At 40.9% G+C, this 23,101-nt stretch overlaps 1 protein-coding gene across 3 annotated transcripts in view; it reads left to right on the top strand.

The window, feature by feature from the left end:
* LOC133595948 (intermembrane lipid transfer protein VPS13B-like) overlaps nucleotides 1-23,101 on the top strand; it is a 672,020-nt gene that overhangs the window by 563,274 nt on the left and 85,645 nt on the right. For all 3 annotated transcript variants that reach the window (XM_061948790.2, XM_061948782.2, XM_061948793.2), the window contains exons 47-48: nucleotides 11,181-11,336; nucleotides 21,669-21,926. In XM_061948790.2, coding sequence (XP_061804774.2) covers nucleotides 11,181-11,336; nucleotides 21,669-21,926 — 414 coding nt within the window. The remainder of the gene's footprint in view (nucleotides 1-11,180; nucleotides 11,337-21,668; nucleotides 21,927-23,101) is intronic.

The following is a 23,101-nucleotide window of genomic DNA, read 5'->3' as shown; positions in this document are numbered from 1 at the left end:
GGGAGATTTCCGGGAGAGGCACTGGAATCCGGAAACCTCCCGGTAAAATCGGGGGTGGGGGGCCAGCAAGTATGCAGCTGAGCCGCATCAGAGTGATCAAAGAGCCGCATGCGGCTCCGGAGCCGCGGGTTGCAGACCCCTGCCTTAAATAATGATGCTTGTTAGGATTTTTTGGGGTTTCGGACATCTTTTGGATAACTAAACATGCAGGGGGTCAAATCGACCCAGGAACACCATTGCTGTTCCTGACAAATGAACATAACAGGAGGGTTAAAAAACCTTAAAGTACTGCAAAAACGACAGCCCAAATACAAGAGCCACGGCATCCCTATGAACACAGAAGCACGACTGAACATCCTGTGTTCATTTCATCTGAGGCTGCTCGTTGACGTCCTTTTGCAGACCTTGCCACCCTCAGTATTAATGGGGATATTGCAAAGTAGATCATCATAGCTTTGCTAATGACTGAGTAAGACTGCGCTTAATCATTTCATCCTGGGATGAGATTAAACAAGACAAGCACTAGACGTGACATAGACCTATGAAAGAATCTGCTTGTTTGATTGACTCATGGGTTATTATTACTATTTGAGGCGGGTGCTTCTCAGAAGTTAGCAGCATTACTGAATATGTCGGTTCCATGTTTGGGTTATGCATGTGATTCCCATAGCAACCTCAAAATCTGGCACTTACATAATTGGTTGAGAAGAAAAACATTAAAAAGTCAACATGTGTTCATCATTTGTCAGCAGTAAGGTATTTAGGCATGTCTGATAGTACAATTGATGCATCCGGTGGTGATCCAATCCCCGACTTGAATGTGACTGTACTTTCACATATTTCCACTATAATAATTGTTGAACTCCTTGTGGATTATATACATATTTCAGATTTATTTTGCATTTCTTATACCCTTTTAAAAAAACAATTATAATATTAAAGAATAGCTTTTGGCAAACAATTTAACCGTGCAACTTGTGCACAAGTTCATCAAGTGAAAGGATAGGCACAATAGAACGTCACTACATGACTCAAATATTTTTTATCAATACATTAATACCTTCATTTACGAGCTTAATTGGTTTATTGATGGCACTCTTAACTCAAAATATGAATTGAAATCAATGAAATTGGTGCTTGGCCCCCCCGAAACAGCACAATTTTTACATGTAACATGCAATTTAAAAAAACCACACTTTTAGATAATACATATTGTAAAAAAAAAAAAAAAAGAACATTATAAATAGAATGTACTACAGTAGTTTTATGAATTAATGTAATAATGTACAGTTTTTACCTTGGAGAGTGTACTTCAACGGTATCTCCTTCCAGCTGCTTATCTGTCAAACACACCATCAGCAGCGTTTCCATATTTTCATAGATAATTGTACATTATTTATATATTATTTTAAGATCCTAGGTTGGTTTTATATATTTTCTGACACAGTGTCATGCAGACTCGCAGTGCTACGCTCGAAATGCTTTGCCAAGTCTGCTATATATGTCATGTTTTTTTTATGTTTTCTTTCTTTTATTCGATAAATGTCATCCAAAACACTGTCCATCACACTCACTTTCTTCCTTACCATGGCTGGAAAAACAAAGTTATGTCCGTCTTGGGTTTTCAGCTAATGCTAGTGTGTAAACTGAATATTTTGGGCGGATTTTACGGCATTCACTGTAACATTTTCTACGCCAACTAATGGCGGGGATGCTTGTAACTCAAATGTCTTCTTGCAACTTAAAGGGGAACATTATCACCAGACCTATGTAAGCGTCAATATATACCTTGATGTTGCAGAAAAAAGACCATATATTTTTTTAACCGATTTCCGAACTCTAAATGGGTGAATTTTGACGAATTAAACGCCTTTCTAATAGTCGCTCTTGGAGCGATGACGTCACAACGTGGCGTCACATCGGGAAGCAATCCGCCATTTTCTCAAACACCGAGTCAAATCAGCTCTGTTATTTTCCGTTTTTTTCGACTGTTTTCCGTACCTTGGAGACATCATGCCTCGTCGGTGTGTTGTCGGAGGGTGTAACAACACGAACAGGGACGGATTCAAGTTGCACCAGTGGCCCAAAGATGCGAAAGTGGCAAGAAATTGGACGTTTGTTCCGCACACTTTACCGACGAAAGCTATGCTACGACAGAGATGGCAAGAATGTGTGGATATCCTGCGACACTCAAAGCAGATGCATTTCCAACGATAAAGTCAAAGAAATCTGCCGCCAGACCCCCATTGAATCTGCCGGAGTGTGTGAGCAATTCAGGGACAAAGGACCTCGGTAGCACGGCAAGCAAGAACAGTTTGTTCCCGCAGACGAGCGAGCTAAACCCCCTATCAACCCTAGCTTTCCTGGCCTGCTGACATCAACTCCAAAACTGGACAGATCAGCTTTCAGGAAAAGAGCGCGGATGAGGGTATGTCTACAGAATATATTAATTGATGAAAATTGGGCTGTCTGCACTCTCAAAGTGCATGTTGTTGCCAAATGTATTTCATATACTGTAAACCAAGTTCATAGTTGTTAGTTTCCTTTAATGCCAAACAAACACATACCAATCGTTGGTTAGAAGGCGATCGCCGAATTCGTCCTCGCTTTCTCCCGTGTCGCTGGCTGTCGTGTCGTTTTCGTCGGTTTCGCTTGCATACGGTTCAAAGCGATATGGCTCAATAGCTTCAGTTTCTTCTTCAATTTCGTTTTCGCTACCTGCCTCCACACTACAACCATCCGTTTCAATACATTCGTAATCTGTTGAATCGCTTAAGCCGCTGAAATCCGAGTCTGAATCCGAGCTAATGTCGCTATAGCTTGCTGTTCTTTCCGCCATGTTTGTTTGTGTTGGCTTCACTATGTGATGTCACAGGAAAATGGACGGGTGTTTATAACGATGGTTAAAATCAGGCACTTTGAAGCTTTTTTTAGGGATATTGATGGGTAAAATTTTGAAAAAAACTTCGAAAAATATAATAAGCCACTGGGAACTGATTTTTAATGGTTTTAACAATTCTGAAATTGTGATAATGTTCCCCTTTAAAGCATAACAGTGGACAGCGGCACAGCTCTTATCTAAAAACACTCTTAAGCTGGGGCACTCTTAATTTGAGGTACTTCTGTATACGTTTATTTTAAAACACGTTTTGTGGTCTTTTGACACTATTTTGTGTAATTTCCTGCCAAAATATTTAACAACTATTTATTAACTGAAAATGTCATCATTTTGAGTACATTGCAATGTAATGATTATTAATTCAATAATGACTTGAACTCAACTTAATAGTGTATTTTACTTTAATTGACTTTCAACTCCTAATTGTCTCACGGACACATCATAACTTGGTGGCATCATTTGTTGCACAATTTTGCTTTTAACAGTTTGCACAGTATTGCCATTCTACAAAAAAAGTCTACTCACAGTACATAGTACTTTCTCTTGGTAGAATTAATTGAAAGAGAGTGTATGGACTGGTCTAATCCATGGGCGGAAAGCCACCACATGTGGCCAACTCGCTTTTTTCTCCGTGTCACAAAAGTTGGAAAGAGGTAAAAACTCTTTGTATTTTTAATTATTTTTGTCTTATGTGTCCAATTTGTTTATGTGATTGGCGTTTTCTTGTTTTTCATTGCCTGAGTCAAAGCAGTGACGACTCAGAACAAAAGACGCAGTCGTCGTTTGAAGTTTGAGAACACGCTCTTATTATGACGTCTGTCTTAAAGGTCAAGTTGAGCCGCAAGAAAAGGAGGGAGGGATGACAAGTTAAAGAAGAGAAAAGTGTTGAAATACCAAAACAGTGCACACAGATGGTGCTGAGGCACTGCACAGGCTTCCAGTAAGTGTACTAAAGATTTGGACTATAATTAACTTCAGTCCAATACTTCTTAACTACTCAGTGAGACTGAAACTAATACTGAGACCTTAAAGCAGGCTTTCGGTTATTTCTGTTTCATCTAACAAAGCGGCTACTTTATCATAATTGCCGTGCTTCTTTAAAGAATGATATAGTAGTTCTCCACCCTGAGGCCTAATCTTAACCTCCATCACCTGGTTATTTACACCACTTTGCCACTTTCCTTGTGATCATGGCCATCGTGAAGGAGATCTAAGAATTTATGTCACTTATACTCGGCCGACAGGAAGGAGAGACGGTCTCAAAGAAAGCGAATTCAGGCTTTGATTAAGAATGTTATTGTAAAGAAATCTGCCTTCAAACAGTGAGGAACGAGCGCAGCGGAGAGAAACATAGAAGGTCTCGACCAGGGCTCCCCTGTACTCTTTGACCTGAGGAGAAATTTGTTTTTCTTTAAAGAAAAGATTGGCTAAGAGTTCAACACATTAAAGTGACGTGTAAATCTTTAAAAAATACTTCAAAAAGACTCCTTAGTGTTTTAATCTGCTTGCTTCTCCTCTGGGACAGTATAGTGAAGCCAGACGCCCCCTTCATGTTCCCTCTTGCTCGCTCTTTTTTCTTCAATTGTTTTATTTAACATGTTCTTATCTACCATTTTTAAAAGCGAAAGAAAAATACGAAATGTGTAATGATAAAGTTAGTAAACAGTTTGTCGATGGCTTATTGAGAAATAAAGAATGAATAACTGGCATAGTATACATAAATATATTTTTTAAAGTATTTGTTTATTGGGTGTTTACAGACATACAATTGACAAATGTAAACACACATTTTAAAAAGTGTGTGTGTGTGCGTGTGTGTGTGTGTGTGTGCGCACACCCTGGACAAAACGCCACCTCATTGCAGGGCCAACACAGACAGACAGACAGGCAGGCGGTATAGCTCGGTTGGTAGAGTGGCCGTGTCAGCAACTTTAGGGTTCCAGTTTCGATCCCCGCATCCGCCATCCTAGTCCATGCCCTTTGGCAAGACCCTTTACCCACCTGCTCCCAGTGCCACCCACACTGGTTTAAAGGGGAACATTATCACCAGACCTATGTAAGCGTCAATATATACCTTGATGTTGCAGAAAAAAAGACCATATATTTTTTTAACCGATTTCCGAACTCTAAATGGGTGAATTTTGGCGAATTAAACGCCTTTCTAATATTCGCTCTCGGAGCGATGACGTCACAACGTGGCGTCACATCGGGAAGCAATCGGCCATTTTCTCAAACACCGAGTCAAATCAGCTCTGTTATTTTCCGTTTTTTCGACTGTTTTCCGTACCTTGGAGACATCATGCCTCGTCGGTGTGTTGTCGGAGGGTGTAACAACACGAACAGGGACGGATTCAAGTTGCACCAGTGGCCCAAAGATGCAAAAGTGGCAAGAAATTGGACGTTTGTTCCGCACACTTTACCGACGAAAGCTACACTCTTAGAAATAAAAGTGCTAAGTAGAACCATATAAGGTTCTTCGGCTCGTCCTCATAGGAGAACCCTTTTTGGCTCCAGGTAGAACCTTTTTATAAAGGTTCCACCTGGAACCCTTTTGGAGGGTTCTACCTAGAACTGTGTGTGTAAGGTTCCAACCAGAACCCCCCATGAGAGGTTCTACAAAGAACCCACGCAGGGAGTTCCACTAAGAACCCTTTCATGTTTCAAGGGTTTCATCTAGAACCCACACAGGGAGTTCCACTAAGAACCCTTTCGTATTTCAAGGGTTTCATCTAGAACCCACACAGGGAGTTCCACTAAGAACCCTTTCGTATTTCAAGGGTTTCATCTAGAACCCACACAGGGAGTTCCACTAAGAACCCTTTTGTATTTCAAGACTTTCATCTAGAACCCACGCAGGGAGTTCCACTAAGAACCCTTTCGTATTTCAAGGTTTTCATCTAGAACCCAAACAGGGAGTTCCACTAAGAACCCTTTCGTTTGTCAAGGGTTTCATCTAGAACCCATGCAGGGAGTTCCACTAAGAACCCTTTCATGTTTAAAGGGTTTCATCTAGAACCCACACAGGGAGTTCCACTAAGAACCCTTTCGTATTTCAAGGGTTTCATCTTGAACCCACACAGGGAGTTCCACTAAGAACCCTTTTGTATTTCAAGACTTTCATCTAGAACCCACGCAGGGAGTTCCACTAAGAACCCTTTTGTATTTCAAGACTTTCATCTAGAATCCACGCAGGGAGTTCCACTAAGAACCCTTTCGTATTTCAAGGGTTTCATCTAGAACCCACACAGGGAGTTCCACTAAGAACCCTTTCGTTTGTCAAGGGTTTCATCTAGAACCCATGCAGAGAGTTCCACTAAGAACCCTTTCATGTTTCAAGGGTTTCATCTAGACCTGACACAGGGGGTTCTAAAAACATCCCTTTTCAAAGGTTTTCACCGATAACCGTCTTGTCTTCTGAGGGTTCTATAAAGAACCATATTGTATTCTACAGATCAGTTTAGTTCATATTATATTGTGGTCATTTATCATGTTGACATTGAACAAACATTCAAAACATTTTAATGAGAAAAACATTTATTTAAAGATAGGCACCATTATTGGCAAATGTTATCAGGAAGTATGTCCCTGGTGACACAGGATCTTACCCATGCTTTCAACAATCCCTGAAGAACTCTTTCTTCCAAAAACGGTTCTCTGGATCAAAATAGTTCTTACTGGAACCCTTAGTGTTAGTGAGAACCCTTTTAAAACCAATTATTCAGAAAAGGGGTTTTAAAGGGTTCTCTGGATCAAAATGGTTCTTACTAGAACCATTAGCGTTACCAAGAACCCTTGAAAAACCCTTTCTTCGGGAAAGGGTTTTTCAGAAGCAAATGGTTCCAGTTAGAATCTCAGCCCTTGTAGAAGAACCCTTTTAGAACCCTTATTTCTAAGAGTGTATGCTACGACAGAGATGGCAAGAATGTGTGGATATCCTGCGACACTCAAAGCAGATGCATTTCCAACGATAAAGTCAAAGAAATCTGCCGCCAGACCCCCATTGAATCTGCCGGAGTGTGTGAGCAATTCAGGGACAAAGGACCTCGGTAGCACGGCAAGCAATGGCGGCAGTTTGTTCCCGCAGACGAGCTAGCTAAACCCCCCTAAATCGACCCTAGCTTCCCTGGCCTGCTGACATCAACTCCAAAACTGGACAGATCAGCTTTCAGGAAAAGAGCGTGGATGAGGGTATGTCTACAGAATATATTAATTGATGAAAATTGGGCTGTCTGCACTCTCAAAGTGCATGTTGTTGCCAAATGTATTTCATATGCTGTAAACCTAGTTCATAGTTGTTAGTTTCCTTTAATGCCAAACAAACACATACCAATCGTTGGTTAGAAGGCGATCGCCAAATTCGTCCTCGCTTTCTCCCGTGTCGCTGGCTGTCGTGTCGTTTTCGTCGGTTTCGCTTGCATACGGTTCAAACCGATATGGCTCAATAGCTTCAGTTTCTTCTTCAATTTCGTTTTCGCTACCTGCCTCCACACTACAACCATCCGTTTCAATACATTCGTAATCTGTTGAATCGCTTAAGCCGCTGAAATCCGAGTCTGAATCCGAGCTAATGTCGCTATAGCTTGCTGTTCATTCCGCCATGTTTGTTTGTGTTGGCTTCACTCTGTGACGTCACAGGAAAATGGACGGGTGTTTATAACGATGGTTAAAATCAGGCACTTTGAAGCTTTTTATAGGGATATTGCGTGATGGGTAAAATTTTGAAAATAACTTCGAAAAATATAATAAGCCACTGGGAACTGATTTTTAATGGTTTTAACAATTCTGAAATTGTGATAATGTTCCCCTTTAAATGTAACTTAGATATTGGGTTTCACTATGGAAAGCGCTTTGAGTCACTAGAGAAAAGCGCTATATAAATATAATTCACTTCACGTTCACATTCAATACAACAATACTAAAAAAGGGAAAATAATAGCAATAACATTAATAATAAATAAAGAAAAAATTAATTTCAAAAAACAACAACGAACAGAACGATGTCAACATAAAACCCCAGCTGCATTAGAACTCCCAACAAAAACACACAAAAGGCTCGTCAACCATCCACATCCTAGTTTTGTTTCAATCAGGGTTAATTTGGAGATGAGTTTCTCCTTGTCAAGACTTGGACTATGGAGTTTTTCTTTTCCCAAGATGCAAGATAATTTGGATCGGACATGGCTTGAAGGTGGGTACATGATTTATTTATTATCAAAAAAGGAATAAACGAAAGGCGCACACAATGGCGGAGAACAAACTATGAAATGAAAACAAAACTTGCACAAAGGCAGAAACTGAACACAAAATAACAAAGCACTTACTGTGGCATGGGACCGTGAACAGCGCTTGAAAACGCGAGGATGGCAGGGTGAGAAAGGCTATGACTCCAGGACGAACAACAGAAAATGAAAAGCTTAAATAACACAGACATGATTAACAACAGGTGCGTGACTCAAAACAGGTGCGTGACATGACAGGTGAAACTAATGGGTAACTATGGTGACAAGACAAGGGAGTGAAAAGACAGAAACTAAAGAGTCCTATAACTAAACAAAACATGATTACACAGACATGACACTCCTACATATCTCTGAAAGGCACCCCACAGTTCTTTTGCAGAACAACCATTCAATGTCAACCTAATCTTCTCCAGTTTGAGAAATTACAGATTATCTTTAATCCAGCGGGTGTGGCAAGGAGGTGCTGTTGCCCTCCAATTTAACACAATGAGTCTTGTAGCCAACAAAGTAGTGAATGTTGCAAGATTCTTTTTGGATTTGCTATGGGATTTGCAAATTGTCCACTTCGAGGAATCGGTTCAATCCTTTCGCCAGTGACCACAGACAAAGTGTTAAAAATGTCCGTTCAATAGCTGTTCAGGGATGGGCAGAGCCAAACATATGTGTTAAATTAACTGGAGACTGTTGGCACCGATCACACGATACAGATATTCCGTCATACATCTTAACTGATCCCAGCTAATATCAGATCCCCCATCATCTCACACGGACAGAAATTCCAAACACAAACACATACGCACATTTGCAACTACATGAACAAATGAATGCATGGCTGAGTACAGAGGAGACAGGTGAGTAAACACTAACACAGGAGCCATCTGCACCAGGACGTCATCAAACCACGGCCACCAGGGCGCTGACACAAAGCGCCCCCCCACAGTACGGCCGATAACCCCTGATGCAGATGGCTCCCTCTGAGGAACGCTGGAAAGTAAAAATAATAAAACCTGTAAAATAGCAAGAACCATGAGTAGAAATAAAGGATAAAAAAATACAAGAAAGACATGAGAAGATAAAACAAAATAAATATACAGTAAATATATAATAAATAAATAGAACTAAATAAAATATTGCATAGCTAATAAGATGAAAAGTAAAGTACGAGTGACTTCAAATAAAATTAATAATATCGAAACTACAAATTTATGGATTAATCCGCCCTCCTCTTACATTTCGTGTACTGACTGTGACAACACTGACACACCAACAGTTGTAATATGAATCTCTCTCTAGACTCTCATTAATCTACTTGTTAATTCCATGTTTATAACTGATTACTTTCTGCTGTAACACGATTCCATCAACACTTCTTAAACTTTGCAAAGCACTTTTCTTTAGCTTTTTTTCAAGGTAGGTTAGCTAAGACAGTGTTTTTCAACCTTTTTTGAGCCAAGGCACATTTTTTTCATAAAAAAAAATACGGAGGCACACCACCAGCAGAAAAGGTTAAAAAATGAAACTCCACCAGGTTGTCGTGCCTTATTATGAGTTTGTTGTTGTTTCCTGTGTGTAGTGCTTTAGTTCCTGTCTTGCGCTGTTATTTTGGTGACCCTTTCCTGTTTTGTTGGTGTTCTCCTGTAGCAGCTTCACGCCTTCCTTTGAGCGCTATTGCCCGCACCTGCTTTGTTTTCGCAATCAAGACTATTTAAGTTGTGCATACGTTATCCTTCTTTGTGGGGACATTGTTGATTGTCATGTCATGTACGGATGTGCTTTGTGGACGCCGTCTTTGCTCCACACGCTGTAAGTTTTTGCTGTCGTCCAGCATTCTGTTTCTCTTGACTTTGTAGCCAGTTCAATTTTACTTTTGTTTTACATAGCCATCCCTATGCTTCAGTGTCTTTTCCTAGTGGGACTTGCCTTTTGTATTCATTTTTGGTTTAAGCATTACATACCTTTTTACCTGTCTCCCGCTGTGCTCTGCATATTGGGATTGCCAAGCTCTACACAGCGCAGGCACTAGACAGCGGCACATTATTATGATTATTGATTTGCAAAAAATATTTTTTGGACCAATTAGGTGAAGTGGCATAATTTCCCACGGCACACCAAACAATATCTCAGGGCACACTTGTGTGCCGCAGCACAGTGGTTGAAAATCACTGCGCTAAGATATTAGCAGGCCCGCTTCTGGCTTGTTCTCAATGTGTAACATGTTTAGCCTTGTCTTCAAGTGATAATAATGCTTGATAATGATACTTAAGACACTAAGAAATGCAGTTTATGTGCCGTAAAGGAGGTGTTAATTTTTAATTTAGGGTAATACTCCACATTGTGTATGGACACACATAATTGGCTGGTAGCCGCTTGTCAGCCAGAGAGGATCTATATTTGTGGTTGGCATAAAAAACATAAATCGGCAATGGCCGATCACATACTTTTTCGGTAAAATTGTCCGATACCGATCTATTGGCTCATCCCTATAAATAAGTGTCATATTTACAAGAGCCAAAAGAACATTGTATAGACACAGAATGGCGTTGTCAATAATTCAATATATTATATAAAACATGGTTGGAAAATGAATGTATTCTGTATCTGTCTCTTGGTTCCTCCAGCTGTTGTTTGTTTACCCTCACACACACGCACACACACACACAGGTGGGCTTAATTTTGAAGTGATGAATATGAAGCCGAAAAGCTTGAGAGCCAAGCTATCTGCCTCTGATTTAGACGTGTGCCGAACCGACTGGTCCACATCCATCACACACGCCGCCACAATTAGCTTCCACATCAGCTGTTTTCCACCAGCCAGTTTATTGTGTGCGTCCTTCTACTTTTGCACAGCAGCAGGACTGTTCTGCACCAGTAAACAGGAACTTTGTGTTTGTCTCCCCACCGAAATCTTCTAAACACAAAATCTTGTTGTTTATGCGCCTTATGCTGAGCAATAAATAAAGGACAGGGAGACTACCCTCTGATGTTAAGTGTGCCTCTGTCTCTGTTTTCCTGCATGTCACCCGCACTCTTCCATGCTGCAGCTGCTCCACATCTGCATCGAAGGCTGGGGGAACTGGCGCTGGTCCGAGGCCTTCAATGTGGACAATGTGGGGACCCTGCTCAGGACCATCGAGGACAAAGGTCGCACGGCCTCACTCATCATCAAGGTGGTGCAACTTAACGGTGTCCAGAAACAGGTATGTCTTTTGTTTAATTTCACCCCCTTTTTTCAATTTTGCCAATTTTTTATGATGACCGGAGCATTATGACCTATTCCAGTGTAAATTGCTTTACAGTAGTCCAGACGAGACAAAATAAAAGCGCGCATGACCTGTTCAAAATGTTTAAAAGATTAAAAAAAAAGTTTTGATCTTTAATAAAAAACAGCGATCTTAAAATCTTGATTAACATTAATTTATGTGTCCAACTTAAAATAATAGTCTACAATGACGCCAGCGCTAGTGGCTGTGGGACACAGAGTTCCTAAGAAAGCCAAAGTATAGTACAGGATTGGTGTGACCTCGCAATACAACTTCAGTTTTCCTCTCATTAAACTTTGGAAAAATTCTGAGCTAACCAGGCCTTGGGGCAGCGTGGCTTTAATGGTAGAGCGGTTGTGCCAGCAACTTGAGGGTTCCAGGTTCGATTCCAGCTTCTGTCATCCTAGTTGCTTTCGCTGTGTCCTTGGGCAGGACACTTTAACCACCTTTCTCCCAGTGCCACCCACACTGGTTTAAATGTAGCTTAAAATGTAGATGATGGGTTTTACAATGTAAAGCGCTATATAAATACAATTCACTTCACTTAATGTCTTTCAAGCACTCGAGTAGAGGTGTCAGCGGTATGGTCATGTTTGCTTAGTTGCAGATATATTTGGCATTCATCCGCATAATAATGATAGAAGATGCTTTTTAAGATTAGCACCGAGTAAGATAATATAAACGGCAAACAGGATGGGCCCAAGAATTGATCCCTGGGGGACTCCACAATCAAGGTGGATGAAGTAGTCTACGCCAATTCAAGATTCAAGATGCTTTATTATTGTCCATTCTTTAACATGTACAAGACACATAAGAACTGAAATTTTATTTTCGGCACAGTCCCACTACGAGCAGACATACGTTTACAGGGAGACAAGACGGGACCGCCAACGGATCAGCCACTTACGGCGCTCCTTAAAAAAGGTGGGAAAAAGGTGATATTGGGAAAGGGGGGAAGAGTAAAAAAAATATTAGTCTAAGGCTGGACCCTCGGGAGGGGTTCCAGACTGAGTCCAAGGGAAAAAACCTCACATAGCATAGCACACATAAACATGTTACATATAATCACAACAACTCGCAACAGAGGGGGGAGGATTTGGGGCCCTGGAGGCCGGCCTGCTGCTATAAAGCGCTACTAGCCATCCATAACCCCAGGAATTAAGCAGTGGTGAAGGCGTTGGTTGAGGAAGGGGCGGGTGCGTGCATGTATGCCTAATTAACTTGGGTGTGATGTTGAAATGTTTTTGTGGACTGGGGCCGATCTCAAAGTTCGACACCAGGTGTTGTTGAGAAAAAGGGAGGTCAAAAGCGTTCATCGTTGAGGTGTCCTCAGGGGTGTTTTTCAGAACAGCCTGTTCCTGATAGCGTCAAGGCCATTCGAGGGAGTCAAATCGTAGATTAGGATGGTGTTTTCTTCGAGCAGTCAAAACAATGACTTGCCTGCTCTATGTGTCCATGCTGGTTTCTCTCAAATTCAATTCAATTCTCCTTCTCAGCAAACTTCTCCATGATGTGATCCATTTTGCGATTCAGTTCAAAATCGCCACAGTCTGTGTTCCCACAGCCCGGCCCAATCCTTCCATTGCGACGAACAGCCGTTGGGCTCCTTGAGTGGCTGCCATCGTCTTCCGAATTTGACGATACACCAGAGCAATGCCCAGCCCAATCAGCAGGTGCGATCACGGTTCCAAATAGGTAGATGTCTTCCACGTCCTCGATGGAAAGGACTGAGAGGCACATGATTCTCCATTTATCCCAGGAGTCTCTCACGTACCCCGCAGCAATGGTTCCATCAGGGCAGCCAGGCTCCCCCGAACCTCTTTTCCTTGTCGAAAATAATTTGTCAATTGCGTCGAGAGTCCAGCTGATCATATCCATGTTTGATGTTTAGATTTGAGGACAGCGCAAAGAAAGAGGCTTCAAAAAAGTTCAGACAAGACAAAACCTAGAGAGCAAGCAGGGAAGGAGGGAAAAATGCGACCGCCCTAACCAGAGGCAAGACAGAAAGCTTGACTCCCAATGAACTCAATTCAAGTTGGATCAATATTCTTTGCCTGACGTTTTTGGTCTTTTAGCCACACAAACAAATCTTGTAAGGCTGATGGGTAAATATTAAATTATTCTTTTGGGGTTTGCACTTTGAGTTAATGTTGAATAGCAGCCATCCTTAATCTCTCATGTGATATTTCAAGCCTCTTCTACCTTATCAGAATAACAAACAATATTAGATTTTTTTACACCTAAGTAGGGTTGTACGGTATACTGGTACTATTAAAGTACCGCGGTACTAATGAAATAACTCCGAAAAATACCGGTATTTTTTTTTCATCCGCATGCTGCCGTGCGGTGGTGACATATAAAGCAGAGGCGCATGATATTGAGTGTGTCAAAATGCACACACAGCTGCGCATACAAGCAAAAACAGTGTGATGGGGAAATTTCTACTGATTATTAAAGACGGTGCGTGAAGCGCAATATGGAGATATTTGATCTTCAAAACTACCGATAAATGTGACTCGTTAAACAAGGAAGCACCACGCTGCAAGAGGTGCTAGGGCTTCTTTAAACATGCCTCGCCAAAGGTGGGATTAAAGTATTACTACAATCTTTGCTTCAAAATTAGGTAAACATTTAAATAACAATCATACAGCCCTGCACAAGGAGTTTAAAGGTAATATAGTTAACAACACAAACACATATGTGCACAGCTGCTTGTTGCTAATTGTTAGCACAATAATAAACGCCCACGTAGCGTAAACTAATGCTCGTGAAATGACTGAATTTAGTTACAAATTCTTACAATTTGTGTTTTATCTTTAACAATGTGTGTTTTACCTGCTACATGTCTTGTCTTTGTACGTTTAGCCATAGTATTATTTTTAGCATTTACCAATGATTGTATTTGTCTTAAAGCACAGACCAAGAGAGGCGAACATGAAGCTTATTACAATGTCAGTAAAGCTTTCTATTAGGGCTGCACGTTTATGGCCAAAATAATAATCACAATTATTGTTAGCAATATTAAAAACATGATTATTTACTGTTAATTAAAACATATTTTATTGTATCTTCTATTGGAAACAACCAATCTGTAAACTTGACTTTCATATCAAAATTAAACTATAAAAATAAATAATTAATACTAAATTAAAATGTACCAAAGACACAGGGCTAACTAAAATACATTTGCCATTGCAGAGTGTGATCATAAAGTGCAAACAAGAGAAAAAATAAGATTATGCAGGAAAGGCACATACAAAGGAACACATTCATTGTACTGCTCACAGTATATATATGACATATGCCTTTGGCCAAATAAAACATTATTACGGCTGTTATTTGGGCGTGTCTTTGAGAGGTGGATGGATACTGGGTCCCTCGGTGCACGGTTGATGTTACGGACATCTGTATTTTGGGCAGTGTTGGGTTAGTTACTGAAAACCAGTAACTAGTTACAGTTACTAGTTACTTTATTTCAAAAGTAACTCAGTTACTAACTCAGTTACTTACACCAAAAAGTAATGCGTTACTGTGAAAAGTAACTATTTAGTTACTTCTTTTTTTCTTCTTTTTTTTTTAAAGCTCCCTTTAATGCCCTTTTTGCCTTCATTTCAGTACTGTTATTGCACTGGAGAATAATACAATCTGTTGATCAACTTGACATACATTTTTATTTTCCTTTTAACATAATGAATGAAAAACAGTGCAACATAAAAAGGCATTCCTCCTTTCTTTAAACTTGGACCAATGACCATTAATAAAAAACAAGTTTAAGTGCAACATAAGAAGAAACATCATCTTCCTTGAAACATAGGTAGTGAAGTAAAGCCTGACATCTGGAGTGATGCTGCTGTCTTCCACACTTGGAGCCATGGATTGTACAATCCTTGTTTTCAGTGGCAGGATCATTGACACAGATGGTGAAGTTTCAGTGCTCAGTAGAGATGGAACACTTTTGAGGGGTTTAAGCACCTGGAGGACCTCATCTGCCACTCTCACATCATCATCAGACAGGGTGACATTTGTCTTCAGGGTGTTGTGGGTCAATGCAGAGTATATAGCTGCCTGCTGCTCCAACATATCATAAGTGGAGTTCCACCTCGTTGGGACATCATGTATGAGCAGGCAGCTTTAGCATTTCTTGCTTTGTCTTAAGCACATGAGCAGCTGTTGTGCTTGGGTGGAAGTAAGAAACCTTCCTGATCCTCCCAAAGAGGCGCTCCATCCTATTGACTGAGATTCCCTTCTGTGATGCCAAATTCACTACATGTGCAAAGCACCTATCTGTGGTCCCAGTCCTGCCTCATTCTCTGTAATTATTTGATTTTTGGCATTATCACGTGTGACTGGGATATCTTTATCTTCCATTCCTCCACTGCTTGTGTCAGCACCTGCGCAAGGTGACTCTCGTAGAGGGGGCGTGTCTTCTCATCTCCCAGTCTGCTGTGATGAAGTGAGCGCTTATAGTTCCGCTGGACGTCCACCCGTCTGTCATGAGCGCAACAGCTGATGCTCGGGATAGTTCATCCACAACTTTTTTCTTCTCCTGCTCATAAGGATCTGGCACAATCTTATTGCTGAAGTGGGTGCGCGACGGGATGTCGTAACGTGGTTCAAGCACGTTCAGCATGTGTTTAAAACCCTCGTTTTGCACAACCGAGTCTGCACTTATAAACACACCGATTCAATGGCGGGGGCGTTCAAGCTCCTCCGTTACTCCGCTCGCCATGACCACGCTGTGTGTGGACTGAACGTGACAACAACTTTTTTTTGTTTGTTTCATATATCAAACCGCGGATCACCTCCCCCCACACACACACACACATAGACCGCGCCTCTTTTCTTCTCTCCGGCTTGTGACAGAGGAAGATTCAGAAGAACGCGACACCGCAGCGCTTCTGTTTCTAGCCGATACTACATCAAAAGTAACGTAAAATAACGCAGTAACGCATCATGTAGTAATGGTAACTAAATTACTGAATAAAAAAAAATAACGCGTTAGATTACTAGTTACCGCCGAAACTAACGGCGTTACAGTAACGCGTTACTTTGTAACGCGTTAGTCCCAACACTGATTTTGGGCACTCCCGCTTTTGTAGCTGTTCGTTGGGGCTTTGCACCGGTGGCGGGCGGCCCACGCCCGGCTCTGTTAGCAACCAGCTTTACATTGCAGGCAAACGATGGCGATTGAGAAAAGAAAGGAAGTGTCGTTAATGTATCCCCGCAACTCGATAATTTATTTAAATGTGCGCACCAACGCAGCTTGGCCATGCAACTGGTTGTGGTGTTTGTTGTTGGTTCATCCGCGTGGCAGCACCCAGAGAGTGCCTAGAGAACGGAGAAGCATGCGGTCGTGTTCCGGGGTTAAAATGCGTGCCTTTTGGTACCCTGTGGGTGACTTTGCGGGAGGGGAGTGCACCGATGTAATAATACATTTATTTTTCCTTATATTTTCGGGAGTTACTTGCTGAGCTGCCTTCAACTTTTGTTGTAGTCACTCACTCTTACTTGCTTTCACATGAGTCCACGATTACCCTCATTTAATCGTTCCTGCCATATTCGTGATCACGATTAAAATTTGATTAATTGTGCAACCCTACTTTCTATTATATTCTAACCTAATCCTAGATTATGGCAGGCTGTATGTAATAAAGAATACTTTACAATTTTATTCGAGTGCAATAAGAAATGTCCAGTGTTTTTAATGACTTTTAGTTTTTATTTTATTCTTCTAAAATGGTCCTTTGAGTACAATAAGAAACATACAGTACAGGCCAAAAGTTTGGACATACCTTCTCCTCATTCAATGGGTTTTCTTTATTTTCATGACTATTTACATTGTAGATTGTCACTGAAGGCATCAAAACTATGAATGAACACATGTGGAGTTATGTACTTAACAAAAAAAGGTCAAATAACAGAAAAAATGTTTTATATTTTAGTTTCTTCAAAATAGCCACCCTTTGCTCTGATTACTGCTTTGCACACTCTTGGCATTATCTCTGATCAAGCACACCTGTGAAGTGAAAACCATTTCAGGTGACTACCTCTTGAAGCTCATCAAGAGAATGCCAAGAGTGTGCAAAAAAGTAATCAGAGCAAAGGGTGGCTATTTTGAAAAGGTGGCGACTAATCCAGGGTGTACCCCGCTTTCTGCCCGAATGCAGCTGAGATTTGCTCCAGCACCCCCTGGGACCTCGAAAGGGATAAGCGGTAGAAAATGGATGGATGGATAAAAAAAAATGTCAGTTATTTCACCATTTTTTGTTAGGTACATAACTCCACATGTGTTCATTCATAGTTGTGATGCCTTCAGTGACAACCTACTATGTAAATAGTCATGAAAATAAAGAAAACGCATTGAATGAGAAGGTATGTCCAAACTTTTGGCCTGTACTATATGTTTAATGTATCGTAAGATTTTCTGTTAAAATTAAGCCAATAATGAAATTTGTTGTTCATCTGGTCAGGATGCCACCCGAACGCCTCCCTAGGGAGGTGTTTAGGGCACGTCCGACCGGTAGGAGGCCGCGGGGAAGACCCAGGACACGTTGGGAAGACTATGTCTCCCGGCTGGCCTGGGAACGCCTCGGGGTCCCACAGGAAGAGCTGGACGAAGTGGCTGGGGAGAGGGAAGTCTGGGCTTCCCTGCTTAGGCTGCTGCCCCCGCGACCCGACCTCGGATTAGCGGAAGAAGATGGATGGATGGATGGATGGATGAAATTTGTTTGTGATCCCCTTTATTTTGAAAAGTATCAAAAAGTTTTGAAATACATTTTGTTTCGGGTACCAAAATATTGGTATAGGGACAACTCTTCACCTAAGTGTAACACTGTTATGATAGTGACCTTTTTCCCCACCACTCGTTTCGTGTTTATAAGTACCGTATTTTTCGGACTATAAGTCGCACCTGGCGAAAATGCATAATAAAGAAATAAAAAAACATATATAAATCGCACTGGAGCCCGGCCAAACTATGAAAAAAACTGCGACTTATAGTCCGAAAAATACGGTGGGTCATCATATCACTGCTCGAAAGGTTATCAATCAACACTGGTCTTTGCTTCTAAGTTAACCTTTTATTTAGTTTTTTACCAATAAAACTAAAATAGAAAATGTTTTCATCACCACTAAAACTAATCGGTTTTTGTCTTCTTCTTTTTTTACATGCAGAATTATGGTGTTTCATTATTTCCACAAATGCAAAACAGAGCCACCGTATTAAAAAAAACAACAACATAATAAAATACCCTGCCATATATTACAATGATGACACATATACTTGACAGCGTCAATGCTCCTGCATGTCTCACTATTGTTCTTCAGACAAAACAGACTCTCACATTCCCTCCCCTTGTCCCACACATTTTTACCATCTTGTTCCCATTGGCTCGAATAATAGGATAAGAGTTTTGGTCATCTTTAATTCACAGCAAAGCCTCAGAGTGGGACAGTGTTGGGCCGTTGAGAAAGACTGTCTCCTCTCCTTTTGTGATAAACCTTTGTCTCGCTACCCTTTTTAATCGATCTTATCTATATCGATCTAATCAATCTGTATCATCATAAATGGTGACGATACACTCAGGTATACATCTTTTGGCTTTTGTTATTAACATATTTTTTATACATCACACTCTTAGTCCTCACCAGAGAAATGAAATACATTTGATTTATGAGACTTTCAGACATTTTTGTAACTCTTTGGGGAATATTGGTGATTTCTATTTATAGAGTTATCATATCGGCCAAGATTTTTATTGCAATTGCATATTTTTGTAGTGTAGTACAGTGCAAACATCATATACAGTGTTCCTTGTAACCCAAAAAGCACAGGATTGCAACACAAAAATATTAGAAAATGATTACTGTATTGATATCACACAGACTTTAAAGTAGACGGTAGATGGCAGTAAAAGCACATACTCAGAGCTCATTGTCCAATTACTGTATCATTCAATCCATCATAACTAATAATAGTAAAAATGCATTATAAATACAGACAGAAACACCACCAAAGGCTTCCTTATTGTCCTCTGTCCGTGCTGTCTTCCACAAGTTGCAGACCTTCTTATGCTTGAAAAATGTTTGTCCACCTTAAGCATTCGCATTAAGAGCATTTGTTAACCTTGGAGTGATCTACAACAGTAATTTTTGTTGGTAAATAAGAGATGATGAGAGATTATCATCATACTTCAGCATCTCTAACATGTAAAGGATACCTCTTGGCTAGGTCAGCATTGCCAATAAAATATATTCTGAATTCCCTTACTCTGGATAAAAAAACGTTAAATAAATATATAAATACATGTAAACTATGAGGTAAGCTTATGTACTACATTGCCCATAAGGCTTAGCCCCGTAGACTGGAAGTGAAAGCAGGTCTAATTGTATGCGGGAGGGAGCACAATTGTGCCGTTTGAGCAAGAATTTATATATTGTTACAAGTTGCTGTTCCTGCTTCACCTACACAAGAAACAAACATACGTTTTAGTTAGTTGGCCTGCATATTTGAGCACAGGCATACTTGCCAACCCTCCCGGATTTTCCGGGAGACTCCCGAAATTCAGCGCCTCTCCCGAAAACCTCCCGGGACAAATTTTCTCCCGAAAATCTCCCGAAATTCGGGCGGACCTGAGTCTGCTTTCCCACGATATAAACAGTGTGCCTACCCAATCACATTATAACTGTAGAATGATCGAGGGCGAGTTCTTGGTTTCTTATGTGGGTTTATTGTTAGGCAGTTTCATTAACGTCCTCCCAGCGCGGTAACAATACACAAACCGTAAAACAGTTTGTCTGCCGTAAACAGCGATGTTGTGACACTCTTAAACAGGACAATACTGCCATCTATAACATCAATAACATATACGGCTTTTAGAGAGTGCAGTGCACAACTGCGCACACAACAAGGAGACGAAGCAGAAGAACGAGGAAGATACAGCCATGGCGACGCCGACGATGAGTAAGATGAAGAAATACGCTTTGTTGCACCTTTCCTGCCTGAGTCCGGCGATTAGTTGCAAATCTTGCTTTATTGATTGCTTGCACACAGCTAATCCAACACAAAACAAACTAGTCCCCGCCCGCACTCACGCTACCGCTCCCTCTCTTCTCTCGCCCACACACTCACTGACGTCACTCACCTCACATGCTCACCTATTAAAGGGCCACACACACACATAAGCTACTCTCATAACAGCTTGTAAGTTCCAAGCCGCAGCTTCAATTGGACCTGGATAGCCTCCAGGAAGAAGTAGTGGACTACCAAGTGCTTGGCACTGAAGATCTTCCTCAGGAAGCAAAGATTGACCGGTTTTGGGCCATCCTAGGGAGAGATGGAAGACTCCAGACTCTAATGCATTTGATGAAAGCACTTGTGTACGTGCCACACAGCAATGCATCATCAGAGAGGGTGTTCAGCATGGTTAGAAAAATAGTGACAGAGAATAGAACAAGGATGGACAATTCAACCCTTAACTCAACAATGAGTGGATGAGTGTTATGTGTGTGTATATGTGTAAATAAATGAACACTGAAATTCAAGTATTTATATATACATATATATATAATAAAATAAATACATATATATATATATATATATATATATATATATATATATATATATATATAGCTAGAATTCACTGAAAGTCAAGTATTTCTTAGATATATATATATATATATATATATATATATATATATATATATATATATATGAAATACTTGACTTGGTGAATTCTAGCTGTAAATATACTCCTCCCCTCTTAACCACGCCCCTAACCACGCCCCCGCCCCACCCCCCTCCCCCCACCTCCCGAAATCGGAGGTCTCAAGGTTGGCAAGTATGAGCACAGGTCAAAGACAAATTCAATTGTCAAAAATGACACTGACTGACCAAAGTATGCAGGAAAATTTTAATTAAATTGCAGGGATGGTTGAATTTGTGTGAATTGGCGCAACCGTGATATCGCGAAATGCTGGAAAGACTGATTTGTGGTATCTATGGTGTACAATTTGGTACAGTTGCTGTTCCAAATTCAGATTGTTCAGCCTCTATAATTATATTTGAATTTAAAAATTGTATTGTGCAGTACAGTATATATCCTCCTGAAAGCTAGCACCCTCTTCAGTGGACATGTATGCATTACCTAAAATGTGTAACTCAAAACTCTGACAAAAGAAATAGAACAAATCTCACTGCGGAAGGCACTGGTTCTCAGGAGGTTTTAGTACTTACATGACATAATATATGTTTCTATGTTCCCTCTCTAGGTGATAATCTGTGGACGGCAGGTAATGTGCAGCTACCTGAGCGAGGCCATTGAAGTGCGGCTGGCACAGCACTATGTTGGAACTAATGGTCAGACAGTGGTCAGAGAACACTGTGACTGCCTGGAGGCCGGAGCTAAGTTGCCATCCTATGTTCTGGAGGATGCAGAACTGACAGAGCTCTGTGTGCGGGCCAGAGGAGATGATGACTGGTCCCAGGATGTGCAGCTTGAGAGGAAGGAAAAGGGCAAAGTTGTCCAGGTAACACATTTATGTAACACACATTAGATTACATTCAATCAATTGCCACACTTAAACCTAATAGAACCCTTTCATTACGTGACTTTAGTGGACGCCTAACCCCCCCCAAAAAAATATTAGGGAAGAAAAAAGATCAATTTCAGGATAAAGCTGTTTCCATCATGAAACCTTTATTAATTATACAAGCAATATTTCAACATTATTAATTACAAATATGAAAATAAGTTAACTGGGGTCAATGATAAAATGTTGAAACAATAAAACACACAATTGCAGAGTTGCTTGTCACTTTTCAACAGTCAAGTGTAAAAACAGGTTAACCTTGTTCTTGCATTTGAATTGTTAAATGCAAAATGTATAAACAAAAACGCTCTACTTTAACTTTGAAACCAAGAAAGAATGCATATTTGTAGGGGTGGCAACATGCCAACAAAGAAAGATGATGGCGCACAAAAATACAGTAAGGCTCCTCTTTTCAGGATGTGCTCGCTCGATGTTAATTTAGATAGACATGGTACCGACTAGGGCAGCGCGGTGGAAAGAGGGGTTAGTGCATCTGCCTCACAATACGAAGGTCCTGAGTAGTCCTGAGTTCAATCCCGGGCTCGAGATCTTTCTGTGTGGAGTTTGCATGTCCTCCCCGTGACTGCGTGGGTTCCTTCCAGGTACTCCGGCTTCCTCCCACCTCCAAAGACATGCACCTGGGGATAGGTTGATTGGCAACACTAAATAGGCCCTAGTGTGTGAATGTGAGTGTGAATGTTGTCTGTCTATCTGTGTTGGCCCTGCGATGAGGTGGCGACTTGTCCAGGGTGTACCCCGCCTTCCGCCCGATTGTAGCTGAGATAGGCTCCAACGCCCCCCGCGACCCCGAAGGGAATAAGCGGTAGAAAATGGATGGATGGATGGATGGTACCGACTAGCATTAGCAGGTTTACATGGCAATTTCAACAAGTACAAATTTGGTAATCACAACAAAAACTAAGATGCACGTTACAATCCAACAGCTGGTGTGGAATAAATACAATACTTACAGTATAAACACTTATAGGACTCAACAAAAGAAAAGACTGTCACATTCAACTCAATGGCAAAGACTACTTCCTGCTAAAGCCAACACATCGTTGTCTATACACAACTGCCGTATAGCATCTTGGATCTACAACTGCATGCAA

This window comes from Nerophis lumbriciformis, linkage group LG04 (genome assembly GCF_033978685.3).
Source record: "Nerophis lumbriciformis linkage group LG04, RoL_Nlum_v2.1, whole genome shotgun sequence".
In the NCBI taxonomy this organism is placed as follows: domain Eukaryota; kingdom Metazoa; phylum Chordata; class Actinopteri; order Syngnathiformes; family Syngnathidae; genus Nerophis; species Nerophis lumbriciformis.
The sequence above is the reverse complement of the archived record's forward strand: the minus strand, read 5'-3'. Positions and strand labels throughout refer to the sequence as shown.